Source organism: Vulpes vulpes, chromosome 11 (genome assembly GCF_048418805.1).
Source record: "Vulpes vulpes isolate BD-2025 chromosome 11, VulVul3, whole genome shotgun sequence".
Taxonomy (NCBI): domain Eukaryota; kingdom Metazoa; phylum Chordata; class Mammalia; order Carnivora; family Canidae; genus Vulpes; species Vulpes vulpes.
In genome coordinates this window covers 79242060-79258667 of record NC_132790.1, presented here as the reverse complement: position 1 = coordinate 79258667, position 16608 = coordinate 79242060, and the positions used below count along the sequence as shown (strand labels likewise).

Below are 16608 nucleotides of genomic sequence, written 5' to 3'. Positions count from 1 at the left end.
GAGTCTAATCCTTTCTTTCTCTAGAGAATAGCCTTGAGCCCTGAAAAATTAAAGTATCTGCCTAAAAAGGTAATGGCCATTCTGAGACCAAGAGCCCTCATCTCCTGACTCTGTCTAGAACTCCTCCCACTGAGAGCTGTGCAGAACATTTGTTTCTGTGACTCGGTGAAAAGCAAATCTTTATTCAGAATATTGAGATTTTTTTCCCCCCTAAAGTGCCTCTTTCCTCAGTATCTCTCCAACATGAGATGTAAGTAGACTTCTATTTCTTTTTACAGCACATACTGTGGATAAAGTGTCTCAGATTCTTGAGCCCTGGAATGGCCTTTCTGTCTTACAACCCTGAAGTTATAAAGTTACGAAGTTAGAGATTATATAACTAATCTAAATTCTAAATGAAATAGATTATATACCTAATCTAAATTCTAATCTCAGTATCAGTTCCTACAGATCCTCCAAGCACTGGGAGGGAATTGTTATTTACCATTTGTGAAAAGTGCTCCAGGATTCTTGTATAAAAGATGGGATTCACATGTTCATTTTATTCACTCATTCATTTACCCAGTTGAGTCCTTAATTTTCACTTTTCTCATATGTGATTAATGTCTGTTTTTATGACTAGGCTGTAAGCTTTATGTGAGTAAAAATTAATTCATCTATCTTTACTATTCATTGCTCTATGTATTACACCTAGCTTATTTCTTGCCAGTGTAGATACTCAATAAAGGTGTGATAATGAATGGAAAAAAAATGAAATGAAAAAACAAAATCCATAGTCACTTTTTCAATCTCCTTTCATCAAATATATCAGATTCATCTGCAATAGGTTTCAGAAAATATACAGAGGAGGTAAAGACGTAGAAGAGAGACAGAGAGACTGGGAGCCAGGGGGAGTACGGAAGAGGCCCTTATAATTTCAGAACTCCTCAAGGAGAACCATACTTCATTATATGTTAAGGATAGTATATATCATACCCCAACAGCCTACTGGACTGACTTATATCATTGAATATACATGCATTGAGTAGAGATTGTGTTCATATTTACAATTCACATAAGGAAGTTTCCTGAGTCCAACACCCATCAGCCCTTGATTGAATATCAGTTTCTCAGATAGATCTTACACCTGTAAAATTGGTAGAAAAGAGTGGTACAGGTTGAACCAATTCAGAGTGACTTTGATCATGAAGATAGAGCTCTTGCTGAAAGCTTGAGGCATAAGTCACTGTCAAAGCCTACCTCTTCACTCTGCCCACACAACCATGGGAGCTTCAATCTTCCTAAAGAGTAGCGAGGTGTGAAGTTAAAGAGGTTTGGACAAGCATTTGGGAGCCTCTGAAGCTTATCTGAATTAACCAAGCCTCCCAAAGCCATAAATCTCCAATGAAAGCTTCCAAGAGTGACATACTTCGTTGTGGGATGTCTCAGGGATTGGCCGCAGGCCAGAAGAAGAGCTGTGTGAACTGCAAGATAAAACCAACGTGTACATCGCCCTTCCCTCCTGGGAATCTCTCAGTCCCACTTTCAGGAGTATAACATTTGAGGATGTTGCTTGTCTGCTTAGAGCAGTGCTGCGTTGCACGATCATTATGGAGTCAGGATGGCCCTTGAATGTTGTTTTCTGTTTGTGGTCAAGTTTCTTATTGGATTGAAGAAGCCAGCATGAGCCAGGATATAAATGTGATTATTGCCATTTGTCCTAGACTCCTGGATTTTCTGTCTATTGTTTTTTCAGTGTGTCTAGAGACCACATACATACAAACTGTTAAGTTGCTTTTTTCAACGGCAGATTCTTGGGACCCTCCCCAGAAAAGTGAGTCAAAAATTTCTGTTAGGGCCTGGGAATCTGAAACTTAGCAAGCTCTCCTTAGGCATACTAATCTTTAGGCATAACATTTTCTTATCATCATTCCTTTAATGCAAGCCAATCATTTTGCAGAAGAGGACTGAGGCCCAGAGAGGTAGAATGAACTGCTTAATGTCTCATAGTTGGTTAACATCAGAGGCCAGGCCAGGACCCACCTCTGTGCCTTCTCAGATCTGTCCTTTTCACCACCACATCTCTAACATCATATCCTGGAGCATTCAGCATGGCATAGAACAAGTTCCTGCAGGGAGTTGCTCTGAGATGCTTACAGTGTCTCTGGAGCACGTAACATGTGGGAGACAAGAGATTTACCTGGGCAGATTGCATTCCAGTCTGCAGTCCACAGGAGTGCAGTCTCAAGGGTAAGCAAGAGGAAGGGGAAAGTAGCTCCGTGTCCTCCAGTTGTCCCTGTAGGCACCCAGAGTGCTCTTCTGCTCTATCTGTCCTTACTTTGTGTTCATAAAAGGATCTGTTTTTAGCCATTTATCCTTCTGTATAAATAAATTAAAGAGCTCTTATACTTGTATATGCCACTTAGCAGGTGCTATTTTCTTATTTGCTCTTGGAAGCCTTCCTGACTGTTACAGTGACAGCCTGTGGCACAACCCTCTGGTTTTGCCATGTCCACTCTGTGAAACTATATGTATTTGCAAATGCATCACCTGCACTAAACTGTGAGCATCTTGAGGGCAGGAGATATGTCTTTCATCTCTTTATACCCATTGCCAGCACAATTTCTAGTCCATGGTAGGTGATAAAGAAAGAATATATATGTGTCAAATAAATTCTTATAACAACCTAGAGAGTAGAGAGGAATTATCATCCCTACCTTACAGATGAATAAACTGGATAGAAAAAGGCAAAGTGATTTGGGAATGATTACACACTTGCCCAATGAAAGGGAAGACATTTGAATTAAATTACGAATGACTCCAAGAGTGCTGCTGTTTCTACCATTATCAAACCACTAGCACATTGACCCCAAGGTCAAGGTATTCCCTCCCTGGAGGTAATTACATCTTTAACCAATCTCTAATTTTGGAAAAGACAGTTTGATCTGGTTACTAGAAATGAAATGAGACAAATGCAAAGTATAAATTGAGAGCAGATTTGGAAGAAAAAGCAGCAGGTGACAGCAGGAGAGTCTAGAACCAGAAAAGCAGATTGAGTTAAATGGCACTGACCAGAGTCTACAAGGGGAGCTCATGCTTTGGGATCTTCCTCCCACCAAGCACCTGGTCTGAGTTTCAGGATTAGAGGAAGTCCTGTCATTCTGGACATACAGTACTGAAAAGGAACACAGAGCACTCCCCCACTACATCTAAAATTCACGTCCCAGATGCTCTGTGTTTCCGCTTGAGGTGGGGATCAGTGAGTGAGGGCAGGCCAGGCAGGGAAAAACAGATGGTAGATGACTATGCACAGCCTCATTTACAGGGTCCGCTGGAATTAAAGATTTTATTTATTTATCCATGAGAGACACAGAGAGAGGGAGAGAGGCAGAGACACTGGCAGAGGGAGAGGCAGGAGCCACGCAGGGAGCCTGATGTGGGACTCAATCCTGGGTCTCCAAGATCAGGCCTGGGCTAAAGGCAGCGCTAAACTGCTGAGCCATCTGGTCTGCCCTGCCCTCCACCCTCTTTTGTGCATTTTCTCCTGCTTCTGCTACACCTGAAGCCAGCTGAGGGCCCTCCTCCACTTTCATTGTATCGGAAGTATTAATCCCAAGGCAAGGGGGATCATATTCCATGGATCCCAAAGATTCCAGCACAATTTTCTCTCTGCTGCTGCTACTTGGTGCACGGATGCCTTAGTGTGTCAATACCAATGCTGTGCCCTCTAAGGCGTCCAGACATTCCTGCTACTGCTGCCCCCACCATCCCTCCTCCCTCAGCCCACAAACAAAGCCTGTACTGCATGGAAGTGCATCTGAGTCCCTGGGACTGTATTCTGAGATTCTCAGTGCATCAAAACCATTCTCTCTGTTCTCTTGACCTACATAAAACCCTGGTGTTTTGTGAAAACTGCTCTTTCAGGCTGCCTTTTTACTGAAAACCTCCTCCCTAGAATTCAGACATGAATCCATGGGGGTAAGGCCTGTGGAAAAACCTGAGTGATTGTCACCAGACTACTAGCCTTGCCCCATTCCTGTAAAATCCAATTCTTTGTTCCTGGACCCATTTTGTCAGCCTACTCTCTCTCCTCACCTTAGAGTCCCTCAGAAGATACTTGGGCTGTCATATGGACAGATTTCCACTAGTCCTGCCCACCGTTCCAGCAAAGGTAGCTCTCACAGATGGACATAGTCGAGGCCTCAGCTCTGCCTGTCACTTCTGGAGCTTTAACTACATGTTCATTTGAGAAACTCTCCCCTCCATCTAGATCATGCATATAACCATCTAACTGAATCCAGCTTCATTCTCAGTTCTACTATGAAACCCTCTGTCGTTACTCAACGTGGCACTCTGCCCCCCAAAACACAGAAGTCCAAATCAGAGTATTCATGTCATAATGGAGGAGCTACTTTTAATTCTTAATTCTTGTCCTAACAGCTGGGTCAATATCAGATGGTTATTGCCAGATCTGCAATGAGCAATCACAGTAAAGTAATTAAAAGATAATCAAGGGAGCTTGGATCCTCTCCCCATGGACACGCTCAGCCAAGGTCTGCCTATGCCCAAGTCACAACCATCAAATAAAGAAATATGTGTTTGATATCCTTTTTGTAGATTATTAGAGTGCTGTATAAACCACTAAACCAATTTTGTGTTAAGGGTTGTCATTGTATTTTTACAAAAAAGAAGTGATCCCAAATACTAAATTATGGATGAAATTCTCACAAATTCCTAATCATGGCTGTCCTGAAATATGATTGTATGTATTTGCCAAAAATCTCCTTAAAATGATAGAATATTTCCTGATTTTCTAAAAGCTATGGTTAGGGATCCCTGGGTGGCTCAGCAGTTTGGTGCCTGCCTTTGGCCCAGGGCACGATCCTGGGGTCCCAGGATCGAGTCCCACGTCGGGCTCCCAGCATGGAGCCTGCTTCTCTTTCCTCCTGTGTCTCTGCTTCTCTCTCTCTCTCTTTGTCTATCATGAATAAATAAATAAATAAATCTTTAAAAAATAAAATAAATAAAATAAAAGCTATGGTTAGAAAACTGGTCTAGACTGAGTGAAGCGAGAACACAGTTTGGTTCGTACATTGTTAGCATTTAATTTTGATGGTCTCAATTTAAAATTCCACCTTCAAATGAACCCAGTAAGACCCCTCCGAAGATTAATCATTCTGGGCAATTTTGAAGAGTTCTTATTATCAAAGAGAACATTAAAAATGTATATAAGTGTATTCTTCCCTGAGGGAGGTCAGATATCATGAAGTAATTGATTATTTTTTTAAAAATTTAAAGGACGCCTGGGTAGCTCAGCAGTTGAGCATCTGCCTTCAGCTCAGGTCATGATCCAGGGATCCTGGGATCGAGTCCCTTAACGGGCTCCCTGCATGGAGCCTGCTTCTCCCTCTGCCTGTGTCTCTGCCTCTCTCTCTCTCTCTCTCTCTCTCTCTCTCTCTTTCTCTCTCTCTCATTTTCTCTGTGTGTGTCTCTCATGAATAAATAAATAAAATCTTTAAAAAAATGTTTTAAGGAAAGGAAAGGTTAAAAAAGCTTTTCCATTGGAAAGGCACCTGGCAGGAGTATATTGTGAAGCTATGTGGTATGACGAGGGCCCTGGATGTAGAGAAATAAAGGCAAGTTCACAGCCTCATTCAACTCATGCTAGTTCTGCACTTGGGAATAAGCCGCCTTTCATTGCTTTATTGTATTTTAGGATCATCTGTAAAAATGAACCCTTTTTCTTGGGGAAGGGAGAGCTTTTGTGAGGATCACCATGAGACAATGAACAATGGACTTTTAGCTCTCAAAAGTGTATAATTATACCTAACAAAAGAGAACAAAGGGAGTATTGCTAAATTAACCATGTATTAATAATTAAGAATTGTATTGCTTTAATATAATAGTCTCAGACTTTGGAACAGAAAGCTGAAAAAGGAATAAAGATGCAATGCCATGTAATTAGGGAATTCTGGATCTGAAAGGGACCTCACAGAACATTTGTTGCAATTCTCATTCCCCAAACACCCACTTTATAGAGAAGGAAACCAAGGCACAGAGGTTGAGAATCCTTCCCGAGGTCACACAGCACTACCTGCAGAGCTCAGACTAGAACTTAGCTCTCCTGCTTCCCAGCCCCTAGCAACTGTGACTGCAATCATTAAATTATGTCCATATCCCATTTTTGCATCCCTACACCCATCTCTACAATCACCAAAGCTTATTATCCAGTTCAATTGTCTCATTTCATAAAAATTAACAAGATGATAGCAACACCTTCCTTTCCCTTTGCAGTGTGTAGACAGGACAAAACATTCAGAGAACTGCCATCAATTTGACTCAGGGAGAGAGAGCTTTTTCATTCATTTATCAAGTATTTATCCGAGTTTTTACTTGTGCCCAAGAATTGTGCTAAACCCTGATAAAAATCTGAGTGCTCAGAGGTTTCCTTGGTTTCCTTCCTAAGTCGTGGATATAGGTCAGTGATGACCATGTATTCAGAGATGTTGAAGCAGATATAAAGTGAAAGCTTAGGGGATGGTATGACTAGGGAGCCAGGAGAAACTTGACAGCAAATTCTGCTTTACCTGAACAAATGACAAATTGACAGAGCTTATAAAAAATTAAAATTTGAGAAGTCAAGGGAAGAACAGATTTCTTTTACCCATGTGAATTGTGCAGTGATCAATGGCAGTTACAGTTTTATGATCACAGTTTGGACAGCTCACCCATCCCCACCAGGAACTGGATCAGATTCTAACCCTGAGAACTCTGATGTCAAAATCAGCCACACCTTAGACAACGCTCTTCAGTAGTAGGGTTACTGTGAAGGTTAAATGAGTTTGGCTATGTGAAGTGCTTAGAAAAATGCCTGGGACAAACTACGTTTAATAAATGTTGGCATCTCAGTATGGGAAGACCACTGAAAACTCATTTCTAAGTGTGGGTACATGAATGCAAGGGAGGAGGTGAAGAAAAGTGCACCAGTCACGGTTAACCAGAGAAACAGAACTGGTGGGAGATATATTTTAAGAGATTTATTGGAAGAAATTGGCTTATGTGGTTGGGGTGACTGGACAAGTCTGAAATCCCTAGAGCCTAGAGCAGGCCATCAGGAAGGGCAAGCTGGAACTCCTAGGCATAAGCTGGAGTTACAGTCCAAAGGCAGAATTTCTTCTTCCCCAACAAAACCTCAATTCTGCTCTTAAGGCCTTTCAAATGATTGTATCAGGCCCACCCAGATTATCAAGGAAAATCTCCTTCACTTTGTTTTTTAACAGCTTTATTGACATGTAATTGGTATGAAAAGAACTATACATACTTAATGTATACAATTTGATGAATTCAGACATATGCAAACATCCATGATACCATCACCACAATTAAACTGATAGACATATCCAACACCTCCCAACATGCCCTCTATCCTTTGTTGCAAAAACACTTAACATGAGATCAACTCTTTCAACAAGTCTTGAAGTACACAATACCATATTGTTAACTATAAGCACTATTTTTTACAGCAGATACCTAGAACTTATTCATCTAGCCTAACTGAAGCTTTATAACCATGAAACAACACCTTCTTGATTCCCCCACCCCCGAGCCCCTAGCAACTACTTTTGTATTCTCTGTTTTATGAGTTTGAGTCCTATAGATACCTCATAAAAGTAGAATCAAGCCATATTTATCTTTCTGTGACTAGCTTATTTCACTTAGCATAATGTCCATCCATGTTGTCACAAATATCAATATTTCCTTCTTTTTAAAGGCTGAATAATATTCCTCTGTGTGTGTGCGTGTATGTCACATTTTCTTTCTCATTCATCTGTCTGTGGACACTTGGGTTGTTTCTGTATCTTAGCTATTATGAAATAATGCTGCACTGAACACAGGAGTGCAGATATCTTTGAGATACTGACTTCAAATTCTTTTGGATGTATACCCAGAAATGAAATTGCTAGATCATACAATACTTATACTTTTAATTGTTTAAGAAACCTTTAAACTGTTTTCCATAGCTACTACACCATTGAACAATCCCACCAACAGTGTACAAGAACACCAGTTTCTCCACATCCTTTTCAACAATTGTTATTTTTTCTTGTGTTTTTTAAAATAATAACCATCCTAACAGATGTGAGGTGATATCTCATTGTAGTTCTGATTTGCATTCCCTGATAATTAATGATGTTGAGCATCATTTCATATACCTGTTGGCCATTTTTATATCTTCTTTGGAGAAATGTCTACTCGGGACATTTGTCCTTTTTTTTTTTTTTAATTGGGCTATTGAGTTTTTGCTGTTGAGTTGTAGGAGTTCCTTGTATATTTTGGAAATTAACCCCTTATCAGATACATAGTTTGCAGATATTTTCTCTCATTTAATAAGATACCTTTTCATTTATTGATTCTTTTTATGAATAGGGGCTTTTTAGTTTGACATAATCCCACTTGTCTACTTTTGGTTTTGCTGCCTATGCTTTTGGTCTCATAGCCAAGAAATCATTACCAAGAACAATGTCAAGAAGGCTTTCTCCCATGTTTTCTTGTAGTAGTTTTAACAGTTTCAGTTCTTATGCTTAAATCCTTAATCCATTTTGAGTTGATTTTTGTGTATAGAAAATATGGGGACCTAGTTTCTCTCTCTCTCTCTCTCTTTCCTTCTTTCCTTCTTTCCATTTGGATATCCAGTTTTCCCAACATCACTTGTTGAAGAGACTATTCTTCGTTGTACATTCTTGACACCTTTGTCCAAAATTGGTTGACCATACATGTGTGAATTTATTTCAGAGCTTTCTGTTCTTTCTCATTAGCCTACAGGTTTGTCTTTATGCCAATTTCATGCTGTTTTAATCACTGTAGCTTTGTGATATATTTTGGAATTACAAGTGAGATGTGTCCCATTTTGTTCTTTTTTAAGATTGCTTTGGCTATTCTGGGTTGACAGAATTCAACACTGTTTCATAATAAAATGCTCTACAAACTAGGTATAAAGGAATATATATCCAAAATGATAAAGGACATATATGACAAGTCCACAGATAATATCATAATGGTGAAAAATTGAAAGCTTTTCCTTTAAGATCAGGAACAAGATAAGGATGCCCACTTTTGCCACTTTTATTCAATACAGTACTAGAAATCATAGCCAGAGCAATTAGGAAAGAAAAAAGAAAGAAAGAAAATAAATAAATAAAAATAAATTGGAAAAGAAGAAGTAAAATGATCTGGTTGCAAGTGACATGATTCCTATATGTAGAAAACCCCATAGACTCCACCAAAAAGAACTGTTAGAATACACAAATTCAGTAAGCTTACAGGATACAAAATCAACATACAAAAGTCAGTTGTGTTTCTATACACTGATAATGAACCATCCAAAAAGGAAATTAAGAAAACAGTCCCTCTGAAACTAATGATATACAATATGTTGGCTAATTGAATTTTAAAAAGAAAACGGTCCCACTTACAATAGCATCAAAAATAATAAAATACTTAGGAATAAACTTAACCAAGGAGGCAAAAGAATGCACATTGGAAACTATAAAACACTGATGAAATTAAAGGAGACACAAATAAATGGAAAGACATTCCATGTTCATGTGTTGGAAGACTTCATATGGTTCAAAATACCCATACTCCTCCATGTGATCTATAGATTCAGTGTTATCGCCATCAAAATCCCAGTGGTGTTTTGTTGTTGTTGTTTTAACAGAAATAGAAACATGATCCTAAAATTCATATGGAGCCACAAAATTCCCCTTATTTTAAAGTCAACTGATTATGAACTGATCAACATTGTCTATAAAATAATTTCACTGCAAACCTAAATTAGTGTTTGATTAAATAACAGGACTGTAGCCTAGCCAAGTTGACATGTAAAAGTGACCATCACAAAAGGCTAATGAACAATAAGTTGGCATACCTTTCTTATAATGGGTTCCATACAAATGTAAGATAAGAACAGGATGGAGTAATGCAAACTCTCAAGACACATCTATCCATGCATTTCACAGGCAGAGCTAAAGACCCCAGAGACCATGCATGTGCGGCTGTCTGTGCAGCCTCTTGCATGGAAATAGTGAACAGGTTCTCTCTGTTGCTTGGTGTGTTCATTGATCTTCAGAGAATCCTAGTAGTTTATAGTTTCAATCACAGAATGGGTTTTTTTATACAGAGCAAACTAAGAAGACCTCAACTATGAATTTCTGCTTCCATTAAGCGGCTGTATGGGATAACAAAAAATGTATCAGCTTTGGCACCAGAAACCTGGATTCAGACTCATCTTCGTCACTCTCTAGGTGTCCAGTCAAGTCACTTAATCTCTCTAAGCCTGTGAATGACAATTACCTGTGAATGGTAATAATAATACTGATATTTCAAGGTTGTCATAAAGGATTTAAGACCATAAACCAAGGGGCATAGGTTCATAAAAGATGGTCAGTTAAGACAAGTTATGAACTTCTTTTAGTTCAAAGATTATCTAGTGTTAGCCGGGTGGTCTTGGGAAACTTACTTTACCTCTCTGTGCCTCTGTTTCCTCATCCATAAAATGAGCATAACAATAAATTGTTGCGGGGATTAAATGAGTTGAGAGATATATATTTTATACATAAAACAAAGTGCTCAGGACAATGTCTGGTATACAGTAAGCACTATATATGTTTTATTACTATAATTTGCTATTCATGTGGCAGCTGGGAAATCAGGGAGCTGGGAAACCTGGATTTTAGTCCCAGCCCTGCACTGGGTGAACTCAAAGAAGCCACTTCACTTTTCAGCCACCATTTCCTTCTTTGTAAAATGAGGGAGTTGCTTGGATGTCTGTGGAGCTCAGACATCATAAGATTGCATCCTAAACTCCACTGTGGGATACAGGGACTTGAGAAGCTTTCTGGCTCCTGGAGTCTCCAGCTGCTGATCTCTCACAGATCTGTCAAGGCTTCCTTATTGATTCACACCAAGAACCCTTTCTCCGTCTCAGTTTTTCTACAGGACAGTTGATCTGTTTACTTTTCACCCAGATGCATTCCTCTCTCAACCGCATCAGAGCTGTCACAAGCCAGCTCTGTGGCAGGGAGAGACAGGAAGAGTGTTTTTGTTTTTCTGCTTCACTGTGTCTTCCTTCCTTTAGGGTCCCTTCTGAGATAGGTCAAAACAGAATTCTGCGTCTGCCATATGAGAAATGCTAGCCAATCGAAGAAGCAGAGCCCATGTAAGCGGCAGGGCCTGCCCCTGGGAGGCCAGGACTAGAGTCCTGTCAAACCTGACTCACCCTGTAGCCCATGGAGGTTAGTGGTCACTCCTTTTCTGCCCCTGAGAGATGGCACATTACAAATGTCCTGAAATTTGCAGATGGCAGGTGGAAGGAGGGAAAGTAACTAACCACAGCATGACCTAAGGAACCTATGGGAGGACAAAAAAGGAGTGACGTGGTCTTTGCCTAAGATTCTGTGACAAACTGAAGTACTGCGTGCATCCCCTCTTGCTTTTTCTATATTCTACTATGACCAGGGAGGCAGGAAGAAGGGGATGCAACCTCTTTCCCAAGGCAGAAAAGAATTTAAATGGCTGCTTCACTTCTTTCCTCTCATGTGTTTCTGCCCTCTGCCTTTTTATCTGCTCCTCAAGGTAGAAGAGTATCTGAGTGTCAGTCTCAGGTGTCCCATGGCTGTATTCACTACCAGGCAGAGTTAAGAGCTGTGAACAGGGGCCCAAGGACCACCCTTCTTTCTTTCTGTGTCCAGGCCCAGGTCATACCTGTGTAAGGTGGGAGAGTCAGTAAGGAGGGGCTGGCAAGCAAGGAGAAAAACACCTGGTTGTAGTAACCACAGATCAACTGACAGTGTTCAACAATGTGGTATGTACAATGCACAGTCTGAGCGATTTTTCCAAATGGATGAATCACTGATTGGTTCCACTCTTCATTGTAATAAATCAGATAGGACTTTGTCCTACTCTGAATGAAAAAGGGGGTTCTCATCACTCCTACATACATCACATTGCTTAGCATTTCAACCAAAAAGAGCTAAGCCTTTCAATGACATTATTTTGCAACCTATACAACTCCAACCAACCTTAGCATCTCCGAGTTAGAAGAAAACGCAAAGAATATCCCACCAAATCCTCTATAACATTCTCTGCTTGACTCTCTCTACCACATTTTTTGGGCATAGTCTTCCAGTTTCTTCTTAAACATTTCCAACAATAAAACACTCACTCTTACGCAGTTAACTTTATTTCTGGACAGTTTAATTCCTGAGAAATTCTTTTATTTGTTACTTCTTTGTAACGTTCCTACAAAATTTGTTTTCCTTCTTTTGGAGTCCAACAAAGTAAATTGAAATACCTTTCCCTACGACAGCACTTTAAGTACTTAAATGGTTCTCAGACTGAGTTATGCTGTGGCAATCTCAGTGGCTGACAACAGCGGTGATTTATTTCTTGTAGATACAAATGTCCATCCTGGGTCATCCGGGGACTCTGCTGTGCATTTCCCTCACTTGGAGACTCAGATTCACATTACAGATACAATCAGTAGTTTACTTTTAGCATCTATCAATTGAGTAAACATGTAGTGACCAAAAAGTTAGTGTAAGTTGAATGGTTTCAGCTGAATGATAATTCTAATTCTCCAACTTCCTGGGGTCAAAGATTCTTTCAAAATCTAGATAAGATATCTTGAGTTCTAACTCCATGTACTGTGGAAGTTGATACCCTCACCAGGGTTTTTGTGGGTTCCATTCCTAGGAGTAATCTGTCCGGCTCTCCCTCCACAGCCCTGTTCCCCTCAGTCTGCAATCCCTATGGGACATATCACAGTGCTCTCTGGTCTACTTGTCCCGAAACATGGACACAGCCCCTCACCTTTATTCTCCAAGTCACCACCAGCATAATGTTATGGGTGGCAGATTTACTAGAGTCTCAGGGATAACAGGAGAGGAGGAAGTAGAGAGGACACATGAGGGGAGAGATATCCAAACAACCTAACCTTGAAATTTAGACCTCACCATTTTCAAAGTTCCTTACTTGTCTCTTACCTCCTCCTACTCCAATGTCAGGTCTGTCTTCAGCCCTCTGATGAATCCTTACTAAACTTCTTCTCAACCCACACCCCTGGGTCCTATGTCTATGTCTCTAGTTGCAAAGGGAAAACTCAACTTGACATTACTTTATTCAGCAGAGCAGTTGAGGTCCTTTTGTTTTAACCTCTTCCATTTTGATTTATTCTAAGATAATCTCCTCCATAACCAAAGGACTTATGAATGTTTTCCATGCAAAAGAATTATCTACCATGGCCTCCATATTGAAAGAGAAAGCAAAAGTTGAGAAATTTGTTTTTCTCCAAGATGCCTCAAAAAAGGGGGCTCCTGGGTGGCTCAGTTGGTTAAGTGTCTACCTTTGGCTCAGGTCCTGGAATAAAGCCCTGCATTGGGCTCCCTGCTCAGGAGGGACCCTGCTTCTCCCTCTCTCTCTGCTCCACCCCTTCCCTCCTCCCCACTCATGCTCTCTCTCTCTTGCACACTCTCTTGTCTCAAATAAATATAATCTTTAAAAAATAAAAAAAAAACCAGATGCCTCAAAAAAGTTCTTTGCAAATACTTCTTAGCAAATGCTTTTCATTCCAAGCAACTTCATATTAAAATGAATTTAATTCATTTTACAGTATTTAAAATACTGTACACATGGATCATAAAGGGTGAATTTGGGGATATACAGGAAGTCACATCATGAAAGCCCTTAGAAGACCTTAGTTAGCCTATAAGCGTTTTGATTTTAAGCAGGAAATGAGCCTGACTGGTGGATTATGGATGGTGGGGGGGAGGGGGGACACACTGGGGAGAGTAAGGAGACCAGACTGGTAATGCAGGTGACAGTGTTGGGGTCCAAACATAGTTGGGAGATAGAATGCACTGGAGTTGATGTGGGAGCAAGGGGGAGTGGAATATCAGGAATGACACTCAGTTTTCTCCTTGTAGCAACTGGATGAGTGTTGGTGCAATTCACCATGGCAGAAAATTAAACGAGCAGGAATGAATTCACGGAGGAAATCATGTTTCATTTTGGACACATTTCATTTTAGGTCTGGGTCATCTCACAGGATCAGAGAATAGATTCAAGTCAGGTTTTTCAGACAGGACTGACCAATGGGATCTGCATGCTGAGGAAGGACCAGGCCACCTCTTAGAACCCGTATGTTCCAGAGGAAACTTTGCAGTAAAAGTTCTCCTTTGCTGCCTTGATCTTATTTGAGATCTGAGACTTCCTCAGTGTAAATCACTAGCTTAAGATCTAGAAGTTGTATCCACAGTGCCTGAGACCCTACTCCACAACCTGCACCCTGGAAACAAAATGCAGAACTCCTTCTTTGCCTAAGAATATGTAACCAAACAGAATGATGGCTACTGATTTAATCTGAGTCACTCTACAGAGTGTTGGTTGGGAGCCCAGAATTTAGCCTTAATATTGTTAGAGCCCTCATGTTAGAAGCAACCATCTCATGTGTGAGGGGTGCCTGATATTTACCAGTGTGACTTATCTGTCAATTTTCCATATAGGTACAGTTAAAGACTTCACTTATTTGCCTTCTTACTCATTATTGTTAGCATTGCCCTTTTGCCTTCAGAAAAAATAAAATAAAAAAAGAAAATGTGACTAATATGGTCCTGTTCAAATCATTAAACATGAGCTACAGATAATGGAGTCAGGCATGCGTTTCTACCTGTAGACCAGGGAGGCTTTGCTGTGTAGAAAACACTGGGAGTGGAGTTAGGACATCTGCCTTCACATCCCAGGTTCCCATTCACTAGATGGTCCTTTGGTGAGTCACTCATATCCTTTTGGTCCTGTTAACCTTATCTGGAAAAATGGAAAGATTATTAGTCACTGTTAAATCACAGTGACTAGTTTGAGATTGTGGCAATAAGGCTAAGTGAAGACTCCAGAAATCACTGGGAATGAGCTCTTACCACTTACAACAACATAGATGGATGTAGAGAGTATAATACTAAATGAAATAAGTCAGAGAAAGACAAATACTGTATGATGTCACTCATATGTGGAATTTAAGAAACAAAACAAAGAAGCAAAGAGGGAAAGAGAGAGACAAAGCAAGAAACAGACTCTTAGCTGTAGAGAACAGACTGATGGTTACCAGAGGGGAGGAGGTGGGGATCGGGATAGGTAAAATAGATGAAGGGGATTAAGAGTACATCTATCATGATGAACACTGAGTCATGTATAGAAGTGTTGATTGCTATATTGTACACCTGAAACTAATATAACGCTGTATGTTAACTACACTGGAATTAATATTAAAAATCTAATTAAAAAATTATAGAAACCAAAGGCATACTACATTCCACATGCCACAATCCTAGAGTGCTGGGCTTTTGTTCCAGACTAGGCATCTCTTATCAGTTCTTCCTCATAAAGTTTGCACTGCCTTCAGCTACTGTGAATGCATTCTTAATTTAAAAAAAATGATACTTCTTTCTCTTGCAGTGCATAGTATGGGACTGGGACTCCAACGGCAAACACGACTTCATTGGAGAATTCACCTCAACATTCAAGGAGATGAGGGGAGCAATGGAAGGGAAACAGGTAGGTGGTAAACCACACATGGCATTTCCCCCAGACACTTCTCTCATGATGCATCCTGAGCACCCACTACACATGGAGCACCTAGAGAGGAGATATCAATATTTGATTTCATGTAATGAGTAGGGAGCATGGTGAGATTTGAGTATTTAGATTCTCGTACTAACTTAACCCAAAGCAACTAGTGTGACCTTGCAGAAGACACTGCTCTAGTGTGGTACAGCTTCTCTATCAGTAAAACAGAGGTCAGATGAGAATGTTTCTAATTTCCTTTAGCTGTGTAATCTTGGACAAGTGACTTCACCTCTCTATGCCTCAGTTTTCTCACTTAAAAAATGAAGGTGATGGGGCACCTGGATAGTTCAGTGGTTGAGCATCTGTTTTGGGCTCAGGTTGTGATCCCAGGGTCCTGAGATCAAGTCCTGCATCAGGCTCCTTCCAGGGAGCAGCCCTCAACAAGTAACTAATAGGGGTTGAAGTATAAATACCCCAGCTCCCTTGACCCTGCGGGGTGCAGAATTCTTAGTGCATGTTCTATGCAGTTTTCTAGAGTTTCCCAGCAGCAATGAGCCCTGGTTGCCCACAGTAACTGACTTGCACACCTCTGTGGCAGCCTCTGCCTCTCAACTCACCACTCCTTGGTTGATGCTTCCTGGTATTGCCTCCTAAATAATCTACTTAACACTTAAATCTTTGTCTCAGGGGAACTCACCCAAAATACCTGACATTCTTACTCTGGGAAAAGAGTGACAGCTGAGCATTCAGTAGCTTTGAGAAAGCTCTTTCTCTTAGAGATAAGATCCTATACCTGGCCAGCTCAGAAATGCTGATAACAGGGATTCCTGGGTGGCTCAGCCGGTTATGGCCTTTGGCTCAGGGCATGGTCCTGGAGTCCTGGAATTGAGTTCCACATAGGGCTCCCTGCATGGAGCCTGCTTCTGTTTCTGCCTCTCTCTGTGTGTGTCTGTCATGAATAAATAAATAAAATCTTAAAAGAAGAAAAAAAGAAATGCTGATAACAGAGGA

At 40.5% G+C, this 16608-nt stretch overlaps 1 protein-coding gene across 6 annotated transcripts in view; it reads left to right on the top strand.

Annotated features, from left to right (window-relative positions):
* The window catches only part of CPNE4 (copine 4), a 485131-nt gene that overhangs the window by 424090 nt on the left and 44433 nt on the right, over window positions 1-16608 (top strand). For all 6 annotated transcript variants that reach the window (XM_072726854.1, XM_072726853.1, XM_072726857.1 and 3 more), the window contains one exon: window positions 15487-15585. In XM_072726854.1, coding sequence (XP_072582955.1) covers window positions 15487-15585 — 99 coding nt within the window. The remainder of the gene's footprint in view (window positions 1-15486; window positions 15586-16608) is intronic.